Source organism: Neolamprologus brichardi, chromosome 20, assembly GCF_056152115.1.
Source record: "Neolamprologus brichardi isolate AB-2024 chromosome 20, ASM5615211v1, whole genome shotgun sequence".
NCBI classification, from domain to species: Eukaryota; Metazoa; Chordata; class Actinopteri; order Cichliformes; family Cichlidae; genus Neolamprologus; species Neolamprologus brichardi.
The window spans coordinates 2,664,106-2,684,515 of record NC_142123.1 but is presented as its reverse complement, the minus strand read 5'-3'; the positions used below and the strand labels follow the sequence as shown (position 1 = coordinate 2,684,515).

Here is a 20,410-nt window from a genome sequence, read left to right as displayed (position 1 = left end):
AACACACAAAAAAAATATATTTTATGTGCTGGAATGTGCAGAAAATAGGTTTAAATATTAAACTAATTTCTTCCAGTCAGAGAATGTTGCAGATAATTAAATGTTTGCTTGATGCATAAAGTTAAAAGATTAAAACTAATAAAACAAGTTTTAAAAAGAGACTTTTCCATTTGATTACATTTTGTATGATGATTATGTAGAAAAAGTAGAATTGGGCTGAAAGATCTATCACTTTATCACCTATTCAGGTTGTAAATCGTGTTTTTAAAAAGTAACTAAGTAACTAAGTAATTAATTACTTTTGAAAATAAGTAATCAGTAAAGTAACGGGATTACTTTTTGGGGGAAGTAATCAGTAATTAGTTACTGATTACTTTTTTCAAATAACTTGACCAACACTGGTTGAGCCACAATTTCTTTTGTATTTTTGATGAAAATGACAGAAAATATCCAGGTGATGATACAGTGGTGGCTCAGAAGAATGAAGTCAAAGCTGAAGAAGCTCGGCTTTCATGTAATGAAATGCATCACAGCGATGTTTTTAGTTTGCAGGTCATCAATCAGTCATCTGACCTGCAGATGACCATAGATGGTACAAAATAACATTATCAAAGTCAAAGTCGTTCGTCACTACAACATTCACATTAGTTGATCAATTGTTAATATTAAATTAAATTAAATTAAATATTGATTAGTGCATCGTAAATGTATCTAATCTATATTTTATTGTTAGTTATTATTACTTTATAAAATCAATAGCAATTACTACCACCTTATATCAATCCAACAGAGCCAGGGGACTTCTCTTTGGGTTCACAACATGAGCTAACACATAAAATTGCCAATAGCTGCTACAGGTTTGCTTTCAAGTGAAACACAGATATCCTGGTGTGTCAGTTTGATCAATAGCTGACCCTCACACCATAAAAGCAATAACAGCTGTTTCTTGCAGATAAAACAGGAGCAACATATTAAGAGAGAGTTCCATGAATAATGTGTTTCATTGACTTGGTCTCCTGTGAAGAGACCACATGAAACAAACAATTGCCAGAGGTTTGTTCATAGGCAAGTCATTTTATTGTCTGAAGTTACTGCTGTGCAGGAGTCATGTTTGGTCTAGACTTGTCATTCCTTGACTTTTGAATTTCAGGTGAATTTCAGATTTTGAATTTTGGCAAGCATGGTCAAAGCAGCCATCGGTCTGCAGAGGATCACACACCTCAAAGCTTTTTATGCATCTTATTTGGAAGCAGCTGACCCCATAAGCAAATTAAGAACAAAGGACTAATTCGGGAAATGACTGTGGTGATTGCTGTGGTGATTGCTACAGAAAAGAGCTGTGATCAATGAGTCCAGATTATTTCCGACACTCTCCCGGGAAATTTCCCAGTGTCTCATGGGTTTCTGTCAGTTTATTTGCTAATTGTGCATTCATACATTTAAACATTTATGCTGCCATTACTCCAAATATGGACATAAAACTTTGCTCAAATAGATAAACAAACATCCACCATCAATAAAACACTTAATAACAACATTTCTGAATCAGAGGGTGAATAATGCATGAACCGCTTCATGATTTCCAATTTCTGCCTCAGTCAGTATGTTGCTCGCTTGATCTTGTATTTCCGTAATTGCTCTTGACACAATTTTATGAGCAGGCCACGGACAAAACAAAATAAGCTCCAGAGAGAAGCCACATCAAAACACACTCACTCACTTTTATACGCAGGTGTGATGGAAGCTCTGTTGCATTGTGGGTGCTCAGAGACATCATGGTAATGACCTGTGAACTATATTTTACATCGCCATCATCTACCCACATGCCCAAAAACACACACGTCCCCGTCCAAAACAGTGGTTTAAGAGCCTGTTCTCTTAACCTCTTCATTGTTTGGTTTGGCAACTCGTCTATTTTCTAGCCAGTCTGAACACTGAATAGAGGCTGCATGGAGTGAGATACAGATGAAAACAGGAAAAACAGAAGGGTAAAACAGACGTGGACATTAAGCTTAAAGATTTTAATAAAAAAGATTATCTTTAGCACATGACATTACTTCAAGTTATTGCTTCTTCAACCTGGTTTCAAACTAAAACTGACTTTATACCTTTATAATAGGTATAAAGTCAGTTTTAGTTAAGGTTAACAGAATACATGGTGATTTCAGTCACCACTGGGTGCGTGTTGTATGTGTAAAGTGCTCAGATCTTCAGATCTTCTTCTGTCTTTGTGTCAAAGAATACACATGTAGTTGAGGTCTAAGTGAATATTCAGTCAGCTAAGTTTCTTGTTGCAGCTGTTTGCTGTTATTACAGTAAATATAGCCGTGCTCTTTTGCACTTTCTTTATCCAATAACACAAAAGCCAAATGTAAAAAAAGGGGGAGAAAGAAAGAAAAGAAAATTTGTGAGTGGTAACAGGAGCAGTTAAAAGGTTTGGGAAGTTGGCAGCGGTACAATCCATAAAGGAAAAACATCTAAATCTAACAGAGGAAGAGAGGCATTCATCACGGCACTGAAAATGAAAAAGCATCCTAAGACTGTGCTTGATAATACACTGTAAGTTTAAAAAGTAAACCCTCTTTGTCTGTGAAGGTTCTCAGTCATCCAGGTCATCGTAGTCAAAGGAGCTTGCAAAGAAAAGCGTCTGGACTTCTTTAAGTTACTTGAAGACGTTTCACCTTCATCCGAGAAGCTTCTTCAGTTCTGAGGTCAAATGGTGGGGAGTCCCAGATTTAAACCTAGTGGGAGTTTCCCCCCACAGAGGGACAAAAGGACCCCCTGATGATCCTCTAATCGCCTGAGCCAAGGTGTGAAACTGGGTGTGGGTCCCAATCAGCCAGGGTTTCGGGTGAGCTCATTGTGAAACCTGGCCCCACCTTATCATGCGAATTCCTGAGGTCAGATGGCCCAGGATGTGAGTGGGCGTTAAGGCGTCTGGGGAGGGAACTCAAAACTGGATTATAGATGGCAGACAGTTGGTGTCGTAAACCACCGCCTCTGTTCAAAGATGGTCGCTCACAGTGGACATAGATGCTTCTCTGTCCAAAATGTGAACATTGGCATCCTCGAAAGACCCCCTTTAGCAAAAAAACAAACTGCATCATCAATAACAAACTTTCTATGTTCCCGGTGTGTTTGATTTAAAAGACATTTCTAAAACTAGAGCATCTGATGTCACACATTTTATCAACTAAAAAAAAGGTGGTAGGCATGAGACGTGAGAGACGGCGATTGTGTCTGTGATGAACAGGATGCGAATGTGTCTTTGAGACTATTCTCACTCCATGATCAATACAAAATACTGTTTTGAGTCAGGAGGAAAAGTTCACCAATCTAAAAAAGAGTGATTCAAGAGGCTCAACAGCACCAGAGCATCTTATTTTCTCCCGAAGGCCAGTGCCAACCAGCGTCACTGAAAGAAGATTAAAGAGGACAAAGAGAAAAAACCTGTTGACAAGTAGACAGCAGAAAAACACTTTTGGAAAACACTGAGACAAACAAAAAGGATTTTGGTTTCGAGACACCGCGGCTCACAATCTCACATACCCGGTGTGGTCTTATGCTAATAGTATTTCAAGACATATCAACATCCATGTCAGTTTTAAAGAAGCAGCCTTCAAATTAACATTTAGATGGAAGTGACACTTCAGGACCTCGCGAGTCAGAGATCAGGAAAGAGTGGGTGCAAAAAAAAACGGGTCCATCAAAATCATTTTACACGCCTCAAGGAGATGTATAAAGTGGAGTCCGAGTTAAAATCACCAACTGATTTAAAAGCCTATTAACTCAATTACTGACAGGTGTGTCTTATGATCTACCGTGGAGACTAGATCTGCTTATTTTCGTCTATACGTCGCCACAAGCAACAGTGATCAGCAGGAACCGCCGCTGAGTGTGTGAAGGCGTTCACACTTGTAGAATACCCTTTGGACTCAATGGACAGAGACTCCGGCCAGCATACACGCAGTCGTAGCTAAATGTACACCCTGCAATTTCTCACACTTACAGTCTCACTCCTTCTTCTCAGCCTCACACAATAAGCTCCTCTGTATCCATCTGATCCTCTATTTTTTCATAGCATCACTCCCATATAAGGGCTGTGGCGTCACTGTGAACCTCTTCCCTCCTTCCCACAAACAGATGATTGGCAGCTCCATTAAAGAGAAAGGCGAGCAAAAGGATTACGACTGTACTCCACGCTCTATGTCCTCTGCCAAGTACACAGCTACACAGATGTATGAATCTCTATCCTCGTGTCCTTACGTGGACCTCCAAATAAACTGAGCTGCCAAACGTGTTGGAAATTTGAACCAAAGAAAGCCACACAAAGTAACACACACATGGAAATTATTATCCTTTCTCTCTCTGCGCGTGTTTTAAACATTTTTCCTTCTCTCGTTCTCTTTTTCTATGGGTTCCACAGCAAGGTTACCTCTATCCATTCAGCCTGTTAATTCAATAAGCATTGCAGAAAAAGCAGGATCAATTGGCAATTTTTCTTTTTTAATTATCAAACAGGTTGAAATCCGAGGATATTTTAGGTGGACAAGGATGTGCCACTCTTTATACTCAGATAAATATCTGTGAGATATAGAAGAACATGATTACATGAGAGGTTTAAACTTTAACAACACTTAACTGCTGCAAGCAAAGATTGGAATGAATTTAGTTGGCCAAAGGATTAGTCACTATAATAAAAACAGAAATTTGGCATGCATGGAAACAGTTTCAAATTCATTCGCATAGAATGACCTCATCATGGTGTTGGTCTGTGTTTTTGCTTTTCTTTTATATACTGCTTCACCTATAGCCACCATGGTCTACCTGCTGTTACTGAGCCAGCTGTGAAGGTCCAGCTGACCTGTCAGGACTAGAGATTATCCAGCTGTCTGCAGCTCTGAGGGAAGTGCACACATAATGACAGTTCAACAGTTTGGTACTGAGTAGGATGGCAGGATTGGATGACTTCCAAATGTTGTAAAGCAGAAAGATACAAGACATTATTGTTCAGCACTATGCAAGATGTGTGCCTGTAATGTCATCTGTAGCAGGATGTCAATGTTGGCTAACATAATCGATACAATATATCTACTCACCTTGTCATTAAATGAGAGGCTTTCCCTGCAATTGCACGCTGTGGAAAAACAGCCACTGGCACTCTTTCCTTGTGTTACTGGGTTGCTTTGATTACCAGGGGAGATAAGAAAGAAACACTCATCAATAATGCAAAAATGCAATTAATGACTTCCCCACTTCTGACGGATCTCCCATCCCGGACCCCTGCACTGCTGCAATCCCCACCCTGACCCATCCCCGCACGATTACAGACAGGAACAAGACAAATATGGAAATGGGAAGCCATTTCTTAACATGCGAAAGGCACAATTTGGATTCCGTCTTAATGCTTCGTTGTCAGTGTCACACCCTCTCATATCAGTCCTAAATCTCCAGACCACAGTAATTGATGTGCATTACTTGCCTTTGCCTGCGCTACAGTTTGAATCTCAAACTTTGCTTTACTGAAGAATTATGCTTGTTTGCATTCTGAAGGCGTAAACAAACACCAACACAAGTCTAATTGCTTGTGTAATTGCAAGAAAAATTATAGGTTTGGTACTTGCACTAAATTTGAGCCATTTTCAGAGGCTGGTGAAAACATGTTTAAACATGTTTAAACTGGATTTCTGTGAATGCTGACAGTATATACTAAATTTCCAGGCTATGCTGGATTAATTTGAAAAAGTAGCAGTTCTTGAGCATTTTACCCATGCAGTTTTTCACTCACGAAAAATGTATAAAAAGTCCCTCAGTGGTTGTCAGGTGATGACATTTCATCTCACCACCTGTCGAACACCATTTAACAGAGATTTTAGCAAGCTCGAAAACAATTTCAAATGATGTCTGAATAACGTGTTACTCATTGTGTCAGGACTGGTATGAAGATGTGTCTATCCGAGCTCAGCTCGCCGCGTATAGGCTCTAAAAATGGTTGTGCTGATAATATTTCTACCCAGTGATATTAAACATATTTAAGTCTTGCTTTCAAACCAGCAGAGATCAATTATATATGGTATATTCTATATTCTGTCTCCTAAAACAATTCCATGTTGATGTAAAATTAAAAGCCATTAGAATGGTAAGATTAATTGACTTCTATATCCTGACTTCTATAGATATAGCCTTATCTTTTTCCAAATATGTTCAGTGGTGTGCTTCAGTCCACGAAAACAAACATGTATCCTCGTCACGAATCCTAAACTTTTCTCTATTTTTTTTTCTTTTTAAAAGGGTGTGTGCGTGTTTTGTGTGCAGTGAGGAGTTGCGGGGGGAGGGGAGGGGGGACATGATCATCATCATCATCATCATCATGACCATCAATGAGTAGGCTCTGTAGCCTTCAGTGCAACGTGATAAAAGAGTACTCCACCTACGCTGCTGATTGGCGTTACGCAGGTATCCAGCTATTATTTATTACCACAAAGCCCAGACGCTTCATTTATCCTGACTGGCTCTCACAGCGGGATCTAGCCGATTCCACTCTACTTTGCACTTGGGCGCACTCAGCTGACTTACCAACCGCATTATCTGCTCGACAGAAGACAGGTAAAAGCTAAAAAATGCTTAAAAAAGATCTTTAAAATAACATTTAAACTGTTATCTTGTTGTGAAAGAAGACAGTTTAAGGTTTGCTTTAACTCTTTGGTAAAGGAACAGAAAGAAACACTGCGTAAAACTACTGTCTTTGATCAATATGAATCTGTTATTTACTGATTTTGAAAATTTCTCTTCAATCTAACTTTGCGAACAGTGAATTGTGCGTTTTTACGCACCGATTGGATCGTGCCTTGTGCGCAGTGGGTTTCTTAATGAAAATGCAATGAATTTCTCCATTACGAAAACACCTTATAAAACGAATTGTTTTTGCACAGGCGACACCAACAAGATGAGAAGAGGTTTGCTACTGGTGACTTTTTTCCTCGTCATGGAATTTCGCTACAGCCGGTGCAGATGCGACGAGCCCGGATCGCGCAGATCAACTTCAGATGTAGGTTCCCGGGCGCGTAATAATAATAATAATAATAATAATAATAATAATAATAATAATAATAATAATAATAATGGATTGCATTTATATAGCACTTTTCGGGCCCCTCAAAGCACTTTACAATTCCACTATTCATTCACTCTCACATTCACACACTGGTGGAGGCAGCTACAGTTGTAGCCACAGCCACCCTGGGGCAGACTGACAGAAGCGAGGCTGCCATATCGCGGCAGAGTCTGAGAACATCTTTTAGAATAATCACATTTTGTTTTATTCTTCTCATTATTGCAGCAGACCATAGGCTTAGAGAACTTTAAGCGGAACATCCTGAAGAGATATAATGACTTGGATTATGACAGCTTTGTGGGTCTGATGGGCAGAAGAAGTGCAGGTTAGTGTTTTCGACGGGCGAACATGACCAGTTTAAAATATATATATATATATATATATGATGATAGTAATGCTGAAGCGATAAACTAAAGAATAAAATATTTGCTGCAATGTTTCTGAAAATCTCACCGGTCTTCTGTTTTTTTTCATTTTCTTCATCAGACGCTGACGCTGAACAACCATCCCAAAAAAGTAAGATTTTGTAATTTACTTATGGCGTAAAACGACTGTTTAAAATTGTCATGAAATATTGCATTTTGCTTTTTATATATAAGGGGAGATGGATGACATTTTTATTGGACTTATGGGACGGAGAAACGCAGAGACTGGTGAGTGTGTGACAAGTGTCTAATATCCATGTCCTTTTAGCTTTGTCGCCTTTTATATTCATGTTTTCTATGTATATGTTACAGATAATGGTGCCTGGAGGAGAGAGTCTCCAGAGAGGAGAGGCATTTTTCTCAACAAGTGCAGGCTGAGGTGAGTGCCTCTTCAAATGTCAGCTGTTTAGAAAAAATAAGTTAACGATCATCCTGCATAATTAAGGATAAAACCGATTTCAGACATAGAACTTCGGAAGATTTGTGGTGTTTTAAAGGGACTGGTCTATGCACACCATCTGCATGCTTTTCATTTCTTAAAGTAAATCTCTACTTGTAGTTCTCACAGTGGATTTTTAGGGTACTTATGTCCATGTATGTGTTTTGTTTTTTCCTGCAGGTTACTTCAGGGACTGTAGACACTGAGAGTTAGTTTCATTTGGCTACAATGACAGAATATCACCGAGAACATCAACAGCAAACCAAATGTCTGATGGAAACGAAAAAAACACATATGATTCCCACTGTACCCGGCTTATGAAAGTGACAATGTACCAAGCATAATGTACGGTTTTATTTGGAGACAAAGCATAATTAGAAGTAATAAATTCTATTTCTTTATCATGTCATTCTTTTTCTTAAAGTTCAAAATAAATGTAATTTTTATACATAATTCATTCATTTAAATGTTGGTGCATTTCCCCTTGTTGTTTAAGTGATTCTTCAAGCTGTTGTCTCATGTTGAGACAATAATGTTCAGTCACAGTGTTGGGTTAAATAAAATCAGGTGCTCAAACGGTTCAACGGGGGGTTTCAAATATACTCTGAAAGGTGAAAAGAAAACACTTTATTTTGCATTTCTGAAACAAACATATCAAACATCCTGGCTCTGGTTTTAAAGCCTGTTAATTAGCTTGAGTTACAAATTAAATTTAAACAAAATTAATTTATTAACTTGAAGCATTTTATGCCAAATTACTTAATTACTCACAATTAATAATAAATGTCATACATCTATTGCTTTTTCCTGCATAACTCCAAGCACATTGGCTGTGACAATAAATTCAAACACTGATGATGTCAAATATAATTAAGGCTAAACCAGATGTTGGTTGAACACAGCTGAGACAAATGTAGCCTCCACTCAAACATCTCTTATCTTTAACAACTCACTCATGTTGTCATGACTTGTTAGTGTGCGTAAAAGGGTGAAGAAGAAGTCATACTTTTCACCACAGTTCTTCTTGACTAACAGAAGGAAAGTAGCCACAGGTGCTCCTGATGTAGTTTCTGATGGCGATCACTGCAGTTAAAACACATTCAGCATCATCTAAAACACAACACAGCTAATACAATACAGCGTTTTATTCAACTGCAGTCCTGTTCACAGTGAGATGGGAGTTTAAATTCTCCGTCTCCTTTTCCTCTGTCACCGTATCCTCTTTGGTTTGGTTTCCACTGAGAGAAAAGGCAACAGTCGTGCGATTCTTTCCGTCCTTCACCCCCTGAACTGCTTTAAGTCCCGCTGTTACAGCAGTCTGCGAGTGTGGGCTGACATTCAAACCATGACGTAAAGAGGGCTGGTAGCGTGGAATATAACCATACGCCCTTAGGTGGTAGGTGTAGTACTCCATCACGTACATCAGCTCTGCTTCGATATAATGAAACGATACAGCCAGGTCTGAGCAGCACTGCGGACCCTAAGGAAGAATAACACGCAGGTTAAAAACATCAACCACACACAGAACAATAAAAAGCAACTTACTGAAAACATGTTAACACTGAAGTATTCATATTTTTACTATATGAGTAGCAGTCACCGCCCATAATCACATTGATAGTCATTGCTATTGTAAACCACTGAGTTTTGCTTTAATGCCTGAGAGCATGATCAGTAATCGTCCTTGTACAAAGCGTACAACGCTCTCTGCTTTCAATCTCTGAACTGAAATGTAATTTTCAACAAAATATTGGATTTAATAAAGACAAATAACCACATACGGTCCAAAGAAAAGAGAGTGCTGCACAGTAGGGCTGCCACAAACGATTATTTTGATAGTCGACTAATCAGATCATCATCCATTGAACATAAAACGTACAGCTTATTGCACCAGCAGCATCTGCTCTTATGTAACTATCATTAGCTTACAGCTTTAAGTGTTTAAGGTATGTGCTAACTAAAAATAAAAACAAGATCAGTTTATTAAATTTTAATGAAATGTGCAGATTGTTTCGGTGAAGTTTAATAAACTCCTTGCTATCTAAAATATAACAGGACACCGGAGTAAATTCTCAGCATCTCACACTTCTGATAATCAGTTGTCTGCTTGACATTTATTCAGCTGTGTAAAAACTATAACTTTAATCTCAGCCAAACCGATTTACTCAGGAACAAATAAAATACTGAAAAAAGCCAAACAATAACATTTTTAAGTTATCTAAGTGACTTATATATCATGTTTAACCTGAGTAGCGAAAGACGGCGGTGGGTTTGAAAACGATTAGCCAGGAGTCCGGTGTTCTCACGGCTCTAGTTAGCTTAGCCCCCCCGCTAGCTATCGAGCTAGTGGCTAACAGACGTCTCCGAAAACGTCGGAGCGCTTTTGAAAATATGTGGTGTCTTGATAAACTGAGCAGATATTTGAGGTTTACACAGCTACATTCTCGCCTGAAAATATGTTAAACGTTTATTTTGTGACCCAGAAAGAATAATAAGAGTAATATTAAAACTATTGTTTCATAAACGGTCACATGTTGTCACAGTTTTTCCTTTTCATTGTCTGAGGAAAAAAAAAAAATTGTGGCTTAATATTAAAAGTACATTTACGTTCTTATTACCCTTTAAAAAAATAAAAATAAAGCAGCTCCATACTCAGGCAGACAGCAGCTGACAGCATCAGTAATGAACCTGCCTCATTTTAATTGCAAAGGACAATAGATTAGTTGCATCATCAGCAACAAATTGACCAATTTTCCCCTCATTTGACAGGACATTGTCTGTGCTGCCGTCATCTACTTTAAAATGAACACTTTCTTTTTTCCAATTCAATTATTGTTTGCACGGGTCAGGCACACAACTCGAATGTTTCAGATACTCACACATTCATTTGTTTTAGTCAGTACTCTTCTGATGATTCGTTTAAATCAATGCCTGTATTTCTAATTCAAAGTAAAATATACAAAACGTCAGGCGACAGTTTTTAAATTTGATTCTAAATAATTAAATAAATAAATAAAGAGATATAAATTGGTCAGAATTATTGATTATTCCTTCACATGTTCAGAGACCCTTTTCGGTGTGATTAAATCAGTTACTTGGTTAACTGACGAATCGTGCTTCGGGTGATAACCGTAGATGAAGTGTAGGTTTGGAAAGGCTTACGTTTCACTCATACATTTGGTCTGGAAAAGCAAACTTTCCACTGAATAGCTGGATAATTTATTTACTTATTTATCAGTTTATTTAAGTATCACCGATGAACAAGTGGTCACGTTTTGCAACACTCTTTGAGCCAAGTAGTTTTAACCACTTTACTCTTTAATTTATCATATTATATTTGTGTCGAGCATAGCTTTTCTTTATTCAACCTTTTGAAGCATGGTGTCACCTGTAATTTGTAAAACTGTACTTTCAAAGTAGTTTCCTCAACCCTTGATAACTTGGATTACTGTGAAGGTAGCATTAATGCTCAACAATATACATCCATTAGCCACTTCATTAGATTTACCTCACTAGTGGCATTCAGATCTGCCTTAATACTGGCATATATTCAACGAGGTGCTGGAAACATTCCTCAGAGATGTTTCTCAATATGAACCTGACAGCATCATGCATTTGCTGCAGATTCATGGGCTCCACATCCATGATTCTCCTGTTTCACCACAGCGTTCTGTTGATTTGACAGACAGTGTGCTATCCTGCTAGAAGCAGCCATCAGAAGATAAATACGCTGTGGTGATAAAGGGATGCAAATGGTCAAAAATAATAGTAATGTAGGCTCTGGCATTTAAACAATGCTCAGTTGGTGCTGTGCAAAGAGAATATTCCTGCGATACAGGCAGGATGGGACCATACCTTCATGTTGCTATGGCAATATCTGACCGGACCATCCGATTGTCTTAATGAGCCTGTGCGAGACTCAGTTTTCTGTTGGCAACCAGTGTGGTTTTCTACTGCTCTAGAACATCTGCTTCAAGGCTCAAGTTGTTGTGCGCTGAGAGATGTTCTTCTCCATATCTTGGTTATAACAAGTGCTATTTGAGTTACTATCTGGCTATTCTCCGTTGACTTCTGCATCAACAAGGCATTTTCACCCAGTGAACTGCCTCCCACTAGATATTTTCTCCTTTCTATGTGAACTGTACAGATGTTTATGAAGGTAGGTAGGGCAACAGTTTCTGAAACACTCAGGCCAGCCCATCTGAAACTGTCTTCCCCATTCGGATAGTCAGTTTGAAAGTCTCTAGGTCATCATGATCAGGTCTACATACCTACATTCACTGAGTTTCTGCCATGTGATTGGCTAATTGGCTGCTACAGTATGTGCGGCCAAACACATTTTGGAGCAAATTATGTTGCCATCCAAAGGAAGGCCTTTTTTTTTGTTTTTAAAGAAACAGCCTTCCTGGTTTCAGTCAGAATATTGCCAAACCAAATTTGCCAATATTCTGATTGCATGTCTCCATATTTAAAATGTTAAACTGGCTAGCTTACAAGTCCAGATACGCCATCGATTGAAAACATTTGTCATGGTGTGACACTAAAATTCAAAGAAGGGCTTGAACTGTCGGGAGACAGACACTATCTCTACTTTTAAGATTAGGCTTCAAACTTTCCTTTTTGCTAAAGCATATAGTTAGGGCTGGACCAGGTGACCCTGAATCCTCCCTTAGTTATGCTGCAATAGCCGTAGGCTGCCGGGGGATTCCCATGATGCATTGAGTTTTTCCTTTCCAGTCACCTTTCTCACTCACTATGTGTTAACAGACCTCTCTGCATTAAATCATATCTGTTATTAACCTCTGTCTCTCTTCCACAGCATGTCTTTATCCTGTCTTCCTTCTCTCACCCCAACCAATCACAGCAGATGGCCCCGCCCCTCCCTGAGCCTGGTTCTGCCGGAGGTTTCTTCCTGTTAAAAGGGAGTTTTTCCTTCCCACTGTCGCCAAAGTGCTGCTCATAGGGGGTCATATGATTGTTGGGTTTTTCTCTGTATCTATGAAGCGCCTTGAGGCGACATTTGTTGTGATTTGGCGCTATATAAATAAAATTGAATTGAATTGAACTGTTGAAAAGTTTTCTATATCAAACAAAATGGTAAAACTATCACTTTCAAAGCCAAAGAAGCTGGCCGCCTTAGTTCTCAAACTGTTTTGTTAAATGAAAACATGATACCACACAGCAGTAATCCAACTTTTTTTGAAAGTTTGTATGTGCCTGACAATAAATTCAAAATTTGATTATTTTTCTAAATTAGGAACTTTTTAGTGTTAGCACTCAATATACAGTCTTTGAAGTACTTTCAAGTAAAGACTGTAAACATTGTTGCCGATGTGACAGTAAGTGTAACTTTCACTAAGAAAAAAGTGTGTACACTTTTTTAAATGAAAGACCTGTCACTTGAATGGAAGACATGAGCTAACGACATTAAAGGATTTCTAATTTAAGGTTCAGTCTGTCATCAGCATGACGTCCTAACCTGACTTGGCCCTTTCTAACAAGGTTAATCCACTCACTGTTTGTCTGCTTTATCTAAGCGCTACCTGTGAACTGGATTTTAGAAATGACCTTTGTATGAAAAGATTTCTTTGTTCTTTACCACCACAATGTGTAAGCCCATTTCACTATTACTCGCTCAAATTTAAAACTAATGTGAGGGGACTTGCCTCAACAATTGGGTAGTAGCAATAGCTCCAGTACCAGAAGCTCTTGGAGAACTTGCCAGTAAGATGGTGCTCTGGCACAAACGGGTGAAAAGTTTCTCGTTGCAAAGTGTCTCTGGAATCTCCTGCCAGAACACCCATCTTCTCCAAACACTGACCGAGAGCTAGGTCTTCCACAGGGGTCGTGTGTGTGCAAACCTTGGTTCGAAAGCCTTCCACAAATCTTTTGAGGGCTTCTTTACTGAGTACATAACCTGCTCCCCCACTCATGTAGCCTTGTTTGGTATACGGTTTGAAGCGCTTGCCAAAATAGATTGGTTCTTCGGAGGAGTGGTTGGACAGAATCCAGCGCAGGTTGTCCACTACCACATAGGTGTCATCATCCGCTTTTAAGAACCAGTCTGCTTCATTCCCGTGGTGTTCGTAGACGTAATGGAACGCTCGAATGGTCTTCCAGTAGAGCTGGTCACGGCCCTCCTTTGTCCCCAGGCCCACAGTGGGGAAGTCGGGGTCGTCCACAGAGCTCATGAACACGACGATGTTGCAGTGCCGACTCCAGGTAGCCCTGACATGTTGGGCCCTGCTCTGCAGGTTATACGGCCCCGTCATCACCCAACAGAGAACGCGTACTTTCTGATACAACATATCTGCCACCTGGCTGTCTTCACCTGGAGGGACACACGACAGTATATAGCAGTGTTAACTGGTATGCATTTGTCATTCTACAAGCCACACCACACTCTACTTAACACATTTGGATACATATGCAGTTAGTTCCCTTCTACATTCTTTCAGCTGTCATTATTTTGGCCATGCCAATTGGAAGTAGCATGAAAGCAATAGTGGAAAAATTCCATATGTGCATCACAGTCCAAAGCAGAATAGATATTATCATCAATTCAATTCAATTTCTTTATTGTCCCACAAGGGGAAATTAGTTTAGCAGCAGGATATAAATAAACAGAACAATACTATAAAATAATAATGACAATAATAGTGATAGAAAGTCCTAGGACAGTTATTTGCCATTGAGGAGACAAGATGCAGTGGGGATAAAAGAGACCTGGAGTCTTTTAGTCCTCCTCACAGGTACTCTAAAACGGCGGCCGGAAGGCAACAACTCAAACTCACTGTGAAGTGGATGCTTCAAACAATTAATAATAGAATGAGCCTTTCTAAGCACATTTCGATTGTAAATGGCCAAAAGTCCATCTTGCCAGCGCCCTGAAATTTTGCTAGCAGTTTTTACCAGAAGTCCCAACCGATTCTTATTCTTCACCGTCAGTTTACCAAACCAGGCAGCGATACAAAAAGATGTCACAGATTCGATAAAACTTCTATAAAACAAAGACAACGTCTCAGATGAGATCTCATTCTCCTTAAAAAGAACAGTCTTTGTTGAACTTTTTTAGCAGTGGCATCAGCATGAGATTCAAAACACAGTTTATAGTCAAGTACCACACCTAGATATTTATAACTCTCTACAATCCCAATATCGGCAGTTTTAATGATAGTGGGTGATGAGCTATAAGAGGACTTCCTAAAATCAATAATCATGTCTTTAGTTTTTGACACATTAAGTGAAAGGAAGGACTCATCACACCAATTCACAAAATCATCTACAACCCAGTGAACTGGGTCATTGCACAGACTTGGTGCTATTTCAAGTCCGTTGTGTCTGTAAACCAATCTCTAAACTTTAAGGCAAAGTTCAGTCATGGGTTTAGAATTAGAAAAGAAATGTATTCATAGAGCTGAATGAGTGTAACACACCTGTACGGTGAGGAAGGTGCAGATTCTTAACAGCAGCTCCCTCCTTCCTCCAGCCGGTCGGCCTCTCCCTTACAGCGGTGACTTTTTCCTGAGCTCCTGACAGAACAGGGTAACTTCTCTCAAACCACACCTGGTGAAGGAAGAAGTACGTACTGCAGGCCCCTAAAATGAAGCCCAGCGAAAAGCCCAATCTGGAGCTGAAGCCTTTCATGGCGATAATGTCTCCACAGCTGCCAGGTCCAAGTTATTGCATGTCTACATGAAACAGCACCACACTCAGTCAATTTGATGCACAGCCAAACCACAAAGGCCAACAAATATCAGTCATTAAACGTCCGTAAGGTGCTTGATAGCAGACTGACAGCATGTAGTTGTACAATTAATTTTGCTATTATTGTTTTCTTTTTTAATTGCAATAATTTTAAAATTATAATACTTTGCCTCATTTTAGTCTTTAAAAATGTCATTAAAAAACTATTTCAATGTTTATGAAGTCATAGCGCGCTGACACTGCAGTAGACATGCGTTTAATGTATAATGTGCACAAATGATGACATAGTGATTAACTTCGCTGCTCGTGCCTAAAGATTTATTATGGTGACGTCATGTCAAGACCTCCTCCTTTTGTTTAGTTTAAAGACGGGATGATTCAAACTAATATTAGCAACACTTAAATTCAGTTTGTCGCTGGAGTAAAAAAGACTAGAGAAGCGCTTTTGACGCGCACTTCGTAACAAACTGTCAGCGGGCCGCTGGCAGTGTTTTTCATTGCGTCTGATGAGGTTAAAGACCCCAAATCCGAGACAGACGTTAACGATTAACGTGACGAGAAATGTTTATGGCAAAGCAGCTTCTCTCCTGTATGCTGCTCTTCTACTTTATCCAGACGATAAATAAAATGACGTGACAATCTGGTTACAATAATCAGGGATTCGTCCGTTGAGACAATAAATGAATAAACACGACAGAAACTGCTTGGCAGCAAAACGAGGCCAAAGGGAACCCAGATCGTTTCCCAAATGAAATAAACGAATACCAAAAGTTTCGTGTATGTCCACTGAGGAAATAAAAGAGAAATAAAAGCCTTTAAGAGACTCCCTCCCTCCTGTGTGTTATTTACCTTTGCTGGGGATCAGTCATTTGTGAGCACGATGTGCTTGTCACCCCAAGGAGCAGCTAAAGTATTTCGTGAAAAACAGCACAAGGACGCTACACCTGTCGAGCACACGGCTACACGCAGGTCTCATTCACCCGAAATACTGTTTCTCAGTGACGTCCTCCCTGCACTGTGTCGCCAAATAAGATGATTACCAGCAAAGAAAAGCTTCTGTGTAGAATTACATTCTTCTACCTCGCGGTGGGTAAGCTCTGAAAATGAACGCTGCAATTGGTCGCCTGTCGGTGACGTATGAGGAAGCGCTCGTCCGCGTCCTGAGAAATAATAATTGTTTCAGATGATCAAGATTTGTTTGTCACAAGTGACACTGGTTTTTCGGAGACGCCGGTGAGACAGCTACAGGGTAACGGTAAACGATGGCGACGACTTGTTGTCTGCAAATAATCGCCACTAGGTGTCACCCTTACAACGGCTCCAAAAGGCTTCAAGCCAGCTCCAGCAATCATAAGCACTTTACGTTAATGCAAGCAGTGGCGGTCCTAGCCTGTTTGGCGCCCTGGGCGAACACTCCCTCTGGCGCCCCCCCCCCCCCACACACACACACACACACACACAAAACATATTAAGGATTGTACATTAACATAAAACTGTTGTATACACACACACACACACACATGAAGAGAGAGAGAGTATGCAAACGGCTATCAAACAGCCATCATAATTCGTCATACATTGAGAACAGGACAAATCAACAATTGACGATGACTAATTAATATTAAAATCTGTAACATAATGTATTTTTTGGAGTTTAGTCTGTTACTGTTGCTATTTTTACCATTTCTTCTTGGAGCAGCTGTAACCCACATAATTTCCTTAGTGATTAATAAAGTATTCTGATTCTGATTATTTCAGGATGACCTGCCATTATCCAATCACACATCTGCTTACCTGCATCTTTTGCTCGTTTCTCCTCCTCTTTTTTTCTCTTTTTTCTAAACTGAGGATCTGATGGCTTTGAACTTTTCTTGTCCATCTTCCATTGGTTTTAATTTTGCACTCCAGTATGAACACCCATCCTTCAACCCGAGGATCACCACAACATGATCTAACACACCTACACCTTAGTTCACAGATTCAGTTTGTCTAAGGTGCATTTCTGAGATTTCAAACAACCCAGGATTCAAATCATGAATACATAATGGACTTGGATTTACAACATTATAAATGAAATGTGCTCTATTTGAAAGTATTAAACCCCGATTCTTTTGTCCCCATGACAAAACAGAGAAAACCGACTCATAGTGTGTTAAAATATTGATATTTCTTTTATTCATTCATCTTCCGGAAGAGAGAGACCTCTGCACAGCTCAAACGCCAGTTGCAAGAGCTCTAACATTCAATCATAAACTGTGTCTCATATAGGTTTTATTTTGGTACTTTACACGTCACACAGTCTCAAACATTGCTTATATGGCAAGTTCCTCATTGTCTTATCTATTAATATGGCTGTGCACTAAAACTGTGCACTAAAACTTCCTGTTTTTCAGTCTGGCTGAGCACTTAGTTTGTGAGTTAAAAGTGGCCTTGCTCTACAAGCCTTTATTAAAGTACATAAAACAATATAATGAGCAGATACACATTAAAAATATTTCTCTTATCCCTAACAGAAGCAACTGGCCCCCCTCCCCTTTTGACGGCTTGTGTGTGAGACTTTAAATCATCAAACTGTAAATTTTAAATTGTTATTGATCCCTTTACCCCGAGTCCTAAAGTGTATATTTATTTTCTTACTCTTCTTATATTTATTGTTTGTTTACTTGCACTGTTGTAACTGTCGTCTCGTCTCTCTATATACTGGACTGTAGCGGAGATGACAATAAAGTTTACTTTGACTTCAGCAGCGAGCAGGCGCACCGAGGGCTCTCGCTCACTTTTCGTGTATAAAATTTCGAAAAAACATCGGTGCAAATTATAAGTCTGTATTATAATGTCTGGTGTTTTCGTGTTTGTTGGTTTGTTTTTATTTTGTTTAACTTTGCGAGTTGGTTATTAGATGCTGCTACAGCCGGTCAGAAAATCATCCGCCGCCCCGCCCTCTCCTCTCTGCGCCGCAAGCAGCAGGCGCACCTCGCAAACGAAGGGCGCCCTTACACCCAGCAAATGGGCGATAGAAAACCGATCGGTGCCTGTGACATTCCCAATATGCGCTGGCATGACGTCAGGGCAGCACGAGTACGAGCATTTTTTTTTTTTGCCGATGCCCGTGATGCCGCCCCCCACCACGATGCCGCCCTGGGCAACCGCCCGTGTCGCCCGTATCTAAAACCGCTACTGAATGCAAGCCACCACCAGAGCTTCTGACTCCACTTTCAAACAGAACTCGGAAATTAAAGTGCATTCCGAGTCACCTGTTGCCCTGGATCCCCATTTCGTCGCTTGCAGTTAAAGGCAACCTGGCTATAACTACCCTCTCTACAGCTGGGTTCTTAGCCTGCTCCAGATAAGCAAATGTAATATATAGAACAAGTGTGACTGAATGTAAAGCTTAAAAAATTAAAATTTTACAATATACCAAAAGTGGTAACAAAGCACTTTTGAAGGGGACTAAATTTCTAGAGTTTTGATGTTCTTGAACCTCTAAACTCACACAGTTCAATTCATTTGTAGGTCATTTTCACCTCTTGTAAACAGTCATTTGGTATTGTGGTGGAAATCCAAAGTCAAACTGTGAGAGTAACAGGTGTTTTCTCTTTCATTTAGTAACTTCTGCAAAGACAGCAACACTATTTAAGAGTGTAATGTAAATGTCTCACTTCTGAGGAGGAAGTGATTTTTTTGACTTGTGCAAAAAGAATGTCTACAGTGTGAAAAGAGTACGAGCAAATTTCATGTAACTGTGATAAAGCTACACTTTTTATATGTACGATCTCTGTTTGTACTTTGTCTATTTAGAGTATACTGTGCACTAAGAAAGAGCTTTAACAGCTGCACAGAGTAAGACTGGTTAATGTGCATCAGCTTATATTTTTATACTGCAATATACAAAAAATAGAAAATAAAAACAAGAACATTTGATCAGAACAGATTATGCAAGCAAGTAAGCAATTAATTAAGCAATGAAATGTTAATTATTGATGCAACAAAATTAACCTCTTAAGCACACACGCCTAACCCTAAATGCGATCTCCTCCCTTTTGCCCCTGTATCTGGGGGCGCTGGTGCTTAAGAGGTTAAGCTCTAAACTAACAAGAGATGAATTCTTATAATTGTAAATACAGCAAGTGTTTCACAGCAAAGTAGGTTATTTCATTTGAGGTCCTAAAGAATAACAGAAAGGAAAATACTGTAAATAGTTACATTTTTTCAAAGCAGGAATGCATGATTGACTTTTTTTTAAATTCAGAGAATCTAAAACTATGGAAGTTATTGAATTTGGGTATAAATAAATTTCCATGTTTTGTCCATTTTTACTAGTTGATAACACTAACATAAATATCTAAACCACCTTGTGGTGGATAGGCATAGCTTTGGGTCACGTGGTGTTGGTAGTAGTAGTGATTGTTATATCACCTGTTCACTTCCCGAGCGAATTTTTCTGAATGAGTGAGTGATGGGGGAAGTCGACTTTTGCAGACCGTTCAAGCCTGGAATGGTTTGATCACTGTTGTTTTTGGATGGATTTGAAAGGTTTTTGATAACAAATAAAGGGGTCTTTTTTTTCTCTTTTTATTTTGTCTGTCCCGTTTGGCTCTTCTGCCATCAGAATTATTGTCTAAAGGCGAAGAAAGATGCCCAACGGATTTACTTTACCAAATGGGCCATCCCAGCCTTACCATAATGGTCTATTTGATTCACCTTTTATTGTTTATTTTATTTTTT

General features: G+C 39.4%; 2 protein-coding genes across 2 annotated transcripts; one reads left to right on the top strand and one right to left on the bottom strand.

Annotated features, from left to right (window-relative positions):
- The first annotated feature begins 6,380 nt into the window (after positions 1 to 6,380).
- Positions 6,381 to 8,550, top strand: tac3a (tachykinin precursor 3a). Its single transcript, XM_087834047.1, has 7 exons — positions 6,381 to 6,606; positions 6,933 to 7,048; positions 7,340 to 7,439; positions 7,601 to 7,630; positions 7,714 to 7,767; positions 7,852 to 7,918; positions 8,159 to 8,550. The coding sequence occupies exons 1-7, from the start codon at positions 6,381 to 6,383 to the stop codon at positions 8,175 to 8,177; spliced, it is 612 nt and encodes a 203-aa protein (XP_087690173.1). The 3' UTR covers positions 8,178 to 8,550.
- Positions 8,551 to 8,590: 40 nt separating this feature from the next.
- c1galt1la (core 1 synthase, glycoprotein-N-acetylgalactosamine 3-beta-galactosyltransferase 1, like a) lies at positions 8,591 to 16,950 on the bottom strand. The gene is made up of 4 exons (XM_006785624.3): positions 16,535 to 16,950; positions 15,415 to 15,669; positions 13,645 to 14,309; positions 8,591 to 9,458 (listed from the first exon to the last, which is right to left on the bottom strand). Exons 2-4 carry the CDS (start codon positions 15,623 to 15,625, stop codon positions 9,123 to 9,125), a joined length of 1,212 nt encoding a protein of 403 aa, XP_006785687.1. The 5' UTR covers positions 15,626 to 15,669; positions 16,535 to 16,950; the 3' UTR covers positions 8,591 to 9,122.
- Positions 16,951 to 20,410: the final 3,460 nt, after the last annotated feature.

Coding starts and splice junctions, on each gene's coding strand:
- c1galt1la (XM_006785624.3), bottom strand. CDS start 15,625: ATGAAAGGCTTCAGCTCCAGATTGGGCTTTTCGCTGGGCTTCATTTTA. Junction 14,310..15,414: donor GCACCTTCCTCACCGTACAG/GTGTGTTACACT, acceptor GTGTCCCTCCAG/GTGAAGACAGCCAGGTGGCA. Junction 9,459..13,644: donor GCTACTACCCAATTGTTGAG/GCAAGTCCCCTC, acceptor ATTCTTCCTTAG/GGTCCGCAGTGCTGCTCAGA.
- tac3a (XM_087834047.1), top strand. CDS start 6,381: ATGAGTAGGCTCTGTAGCCTTCAGTGCAACGTGATAAAAGAGTACTCC. Junction 6,607..6,932: donor ATCTGCTCGACAGAAGACAG/GTAAAAGCTAAA, acceptor GTTTTTGCACAG/GCGACACCAACAAGATGAGA. Junction 7,049..7,339: donor CGCGCAGATCAACTTCAGAT/GTAGGTTCCCGG, acceptor TCATTATTGCAG/CAGACCATAGGCTTAGAGAA.